Source organism: Phoxinus phoxinus (assembly GCF_949152265.1).
Source record: "Phoxinus phoxinus genome assembly, chromosome: 11".
Taxonomy (NCBI): domain Eukaryota; kingdom Metazoa; phylum Chordata; class Actinopteri; order Cypriniformes; family Leuciscidae; genus Phoxinus; species Phoxinus phoxinus.
The window spans coordinates 697,501-702,312 of NC_136886.1; the positions used below are offsets into that span (position 1 = coordinate 697,501).

General features: G+C 40.5%; 1 protein-coding gene across 1 annotated transcript in view; it reads right to left on the reverse strand.

The window, feature by feature from the left end:
• arhgap40 (Rho GTPase activating protein 40) overlaps window positions 1–4,812 on the reverse strand; it is a 28,350-nt gene that overhangs the window by 7,373 nt on the left and 16,165 nt on the right. The window contains exons 6-9 of the mRNA XM_079628526.1: window positions 2,288–2,365; window positions 1,995–2,154; window positions 1,733–1,815; window positions 749–955 (exon numbers count right to left, since the gene is read on the reverse strand). Of these exons, the coding sequence (XP_079484652.1) occupies window positions 749–955; window positions 1,733–1,815; window positions 1,995–2,154; window positions 2,288–2,365 (528 nt within the window). The remainder of the gene's footprint in view (window positions 1–748; window positions 956–1,732; window positions 1,816–1,994; window positions 2,155–2,287; window positions 2,366–4,812) is intronic.

The window sequence follows — 4,812 nt, forward strand, 5'->3', positions numbered from 1 at the left end:
GTTACAGTCAAGATATTTTAAGGCTTTTTTCAAGGAAGTTTTGGTGTCACAGATGAGTTTTAAGGGATATAAAGATTGACGACAGTGGGACTTTAAATTCAATCAACAAAAAATCGTCTGTACTAAAGTAGGGCTTGTTTTATGCAGAACAAAGTAAAAATGTGTACAAAAAATACATGGATGCTGGTTGATGGGTTTGCAGAGATCTTCGCCCGCTAAATTTCAAAACGTTTCGAATTCTCGTTTCCTGAAATCATGAGACTTTTCCAGTTTGATACGAGCTCCAAATCACTGCTTTCACACAGCAAAGGGTTATTCCTGATATAAAACTTTAAAATTTGGTCATTTTTTAAAGAAATTCAAACTATAAATGCCGTTTTGTGTCTTTAATGTGTGTGTCAGATCGCTCAGTTAAAGCCGCTCGTGAACGATCATCTCTTCTTCTAGTTCATTTATAGCATCAAATAAACATGAATGAACATCAGAAGGAATGTTGTTTTAACCGCGGAGAGACGTCAGTACACTCCGCTTCTCAAGCTCACATCCTCCAACGGTAATCTACTAACTCTCCTGACCGCTGTGGCGGACAAAATGGCGGATTATGATTGGTCAGATCGCCTGTCAATCAAACTCCCTGCGAAGGGTCAATTAAGTGCATATGTTTTTTTATGCAAAATTAATGCATATCTTGGTAATATCCCCAAATATGCCTAATCACAGGTGTCAGATGATGACCGGAAGCTCTCACCGTCCACAGCAGGTCCTGGTACCGGATGAGCAGCCGCATGATGTGGGCCGCCCGCTCCGCCTGGCCCTTCTCCGGACCCGACCCCAGCTTACTGGGAACCGCTTTATGCAGGAAGAGATTGGGAGCCATGATGGTGGAGACGGCCCACAGGTTCATGCGGTTCTGGCGCTCACAGAACACGACCTTACTGAGGAACTCCAGCAGCGCCTGCACACACACACACACACACACATCAAATATACAGTAATATTATAATGTAAATCATCAGTATTTTTGTGGAAACTGCGATACATTTTATTTTTCAGGATTATTTCTTGAATATAAAGTTAAAAAGAACAGCATTTGTTTATTTATATTTATTTTGTAACATTATAAATGTCTTTACTGTCCTTGATGAAAAAAAAAAGAACATTCCCCAAAACTTTTGACCGCTAGTGTATTGTGTTTTTATGTCCATATAATGAAAGTCAGTGTTGTTTGGTCCAATGTTCTTATATGTAAATATTGTTCTGTGTTCCAGTGCAGAGAGAAAGCCACGCGGTGAGGGACTCGAGTGACCGATGAGAGCGAGTGACCGAGCCTTGCAGTGAGTTTTGGAGAGCGTGACTTTAACAGGAGCTCAACACGAAGAGACAGTTATATAACCCACTGTGAGCTGTGTGACGCTTGAACACACACACACACACACACACACACACACACACACACAGCAAATGTTGAATGTGTTAAGGAATTTCTCTTATGTAACGGGACCAGAGCGCTGATGATGATGAGTCACGTATATGACACAGCACTGAGTATGGCAGCCGTGTGTGTGTGTGTGTGTGTGTGTGTGTGTGTTTTTTTTTGTGAGTGTGTGGTGTGTGTATATTCGTGTTTGTGTGTGTGTGTGTGTGTGTGTGTGTGAGCATGTGTGTATATACGTGTGTGTGTGTGTGTGAGAGTGTGTGTGTGTGTGTGTATGTGTGAGAGTGTGTGTTGTACCTTCAGTGTGTTTCTGTTGGGTTCTGGCAGCAGCAGCACGAGGAGATTGAGCATGTGCAGCTTCTGCTTCAGGTCTGCTATATCTGTACAAAAGATATAGATATATATATTCTTCATCAGAAAGACTCTTCAGTCTATAAGAAACTTCTTTTAACCCCCCGTGCTCTGCTGAAGAAAATCCTAGTTATATGTTACAAGTAACCATCCTTTTAAATTACTCGTTGTAGGACCTACAGGACCCGAGTGAGACCCTCACACACACCTATGACGGCACTGAAGGCGTTGAGGTGTTCGGCGGTCAGCAACGGCGCCGGGAGTTCCCGGATCAACTTCTTCATCAGCGCCGCGGCGTCGTTCGGACTCACCTCGTCCCAGAGGAAGGAGCCGCTGTAAAACGAGTTCTCCAACTTCTGCTGCAGAACCTGAGAGGAACACACACACCGTGAGCCTAACACACACCACACACTGTGAGCCAAACACACAACCACACACAGACAAGCACTTCAACGGACACAATGTTACTACTTATTTGTTTATAATAATGTTCTATGTTACTTTTATTCTGGCCTGCGAGCCTGGAACCCGCAGAATCCCCTCAGAATCAAGACCCTTCTTCTCCAGAAACGACAGAAGCTGAAAACAAGAAAACAATCACATTGAAAACACCCACGAGTCGAACTTTTAAAGTCACGATGAAACGGAAGTAGCGACGAACAGGGGCGATTCCAGGATATTTTAAATGGGGGGGGGCACAGGGGGGACCAAGAACCAGTCAGGGGGGGCCAATCAGAAAATTCAACTGAAAATAAATACTGGTTTAGAAAATATTAAGCACGATCACCAAAATATAGATGGTATTACATTTTTCTTTTTTGCATGGATTAGGGGTTGTCAAACTTTTTGGAGCCAGGGACCCCTCCCTTCATATTTATAACAGTGACTGAGCCCAAAGTTAATGAGGGAGCGGGTACTGAAATATTTTTGCACAAATGGTCTTCACCCAGGGTCGTATGCAGAGTTTTCTAAATAGCCTACTGAGGTCTGAAAAGTGATCTTACTAGGGGGGTTTGGGGGCATGCCCCCCCGAGGATCTTTTGTCTTTCTTGATCTACACATGTGCTTTTTAAGGTGTTTTAAGGCAAAAACATTGGATAACTACAGCTTTCCAATTCCATTCCGTCTTTGTTATTCCAATACTTATACACATTTGAGGTACACAATTATAGCCTAGCCTATATTTATACAATAATAATGGAAATATGTTTAATAGATGATTGTGTTATTTAATTGCGCTTATATCCACTGTAATTAGCGGGAAAACACATACAGTATATCGGTGTTAAATAGAAATACATTGTAAAATATTATCCAGGTCTCATCCTGGGCACAGTGCTGACCTGTAGCTATATTTCCTTTCCCAAAGCTGAGCTTTGGATACTTTTCATACTGATTGTTTCTATTGTTCGTTTAAAACTTCTATCTAAAATAGCTGTTTAGTTTAGCTATTTAAATCTTATCTTGCACTTTATGACTGTTAACTGCAGCGTCGTGCGGGAATTCACACTGGGCTTGTAGCTTCGATATTTTAAAATATATTTAGTGTGTAACTTACATACTTTCCTGCTGTTTTAAAAACGCGCAACTGTGCTTCCTCTTCGCGCGAGCAGTGTTTCCGCTACATTCATTCAGCCGTGGTGGGCCGCCACACCAAAAATCCTCCCGCCACGGCTGCAGCTTCTCAGTGAGGTCCGTCCGATATTGTGCATACTATTGTGTTATTGTTAAGCCCCACTAAAGGCATAAAAAACATTGTAAAGCACCATAAAGTTTTCGTGCACTATATTCCAAGACTTCTAAAGTCATTCGATAGCATAATGTGAGGTAAAAAATAATATTGAAGTCGTTAAGTTAAAGTTAATGGAAACTCATCTCTCCTCAGTCATTCTCCATTCAGAACTCAAATAGCGCGTCGCGTTCGGTTACGATCAATGATCAATGTTCACATTATTATACTTTATTTGTAGATAAAGGTCTATGGTTTGCATAAAATTACTTTATCTTACTATTACTGGAGTTTATTGCGTTAGTTCTGTTAGATTACAGCACTGAGCACTCTGAATTCGAATTGTTCTTCATGCGCACTGTAACTGAAATGTAAAACTGTTAAAAGAAAAGGCTAAATAAACTGTTGCATAGATATAATACAGTAAGCATCAAATATCTCTTCGCTTTGTGCTTTTAAATAAAGTGTGCCAGTCAGAGAGACTGGTAGTTGTGAAACAGTATTTCGTGTGTTGTCTGTGTACTAACACTTTTCAATGCGACGCGCTGCACGCTGTGACTTCGAGTTGCTTCAAGTGCATCATTCGGCGCACGGGATGCGCATAATCGCATTGCCGCTGTAAATTGGAACCTTCATATTATAACTAGAAAAACTATTTTTCGATTAATCGTTTTTTAAATTGTGGTTAATTCAATATCGATTCTCAAAGGCTATGAATCGATTTTTTTTCCCCCATATTTATTTATATATCACCCAAAAGCCAGTATTAGTTTTCCTACACTTCATAGGCTTGCAGCCTCCATGTTATTCTAATGCAGTGAGATTTTATGTTTGTTTTATCTTAAACATAAAATAACCTGATCCTGTTTGATCAAGGCATGAGACTGTTCTGACTTTTTCAATAATCAATTTTTCATCTTGCATCAAAATCCTGTCTATTCATTGTATGCATTTGATGCTGTTTTAATGTACCCAAGTGTACCTAAAATAATAAGAGTTTAATATACTGGGTCTTAATTTCTTTTTATTAATTAACCACTCGTAAACTTATGTTCACTGTTCTTTTTTATAAATATAGGTTTTGTGTTAAATCTACAGTATATTCATTGAGTGGAATCGAGAATCGAAATTGAATCGAATTGAGAGCTTGCGAATTGAAATCGAATCGGAACATCTGAATCGATACCCATCCCTAATTATAATACTTAGGGGAGGTTTAAACACCTGGGGCAAGGGGGCGTGGCCCATGGGAATATCACACATGGGCGACGCCCCCTCCCCCTGGGGAAATGGGCCT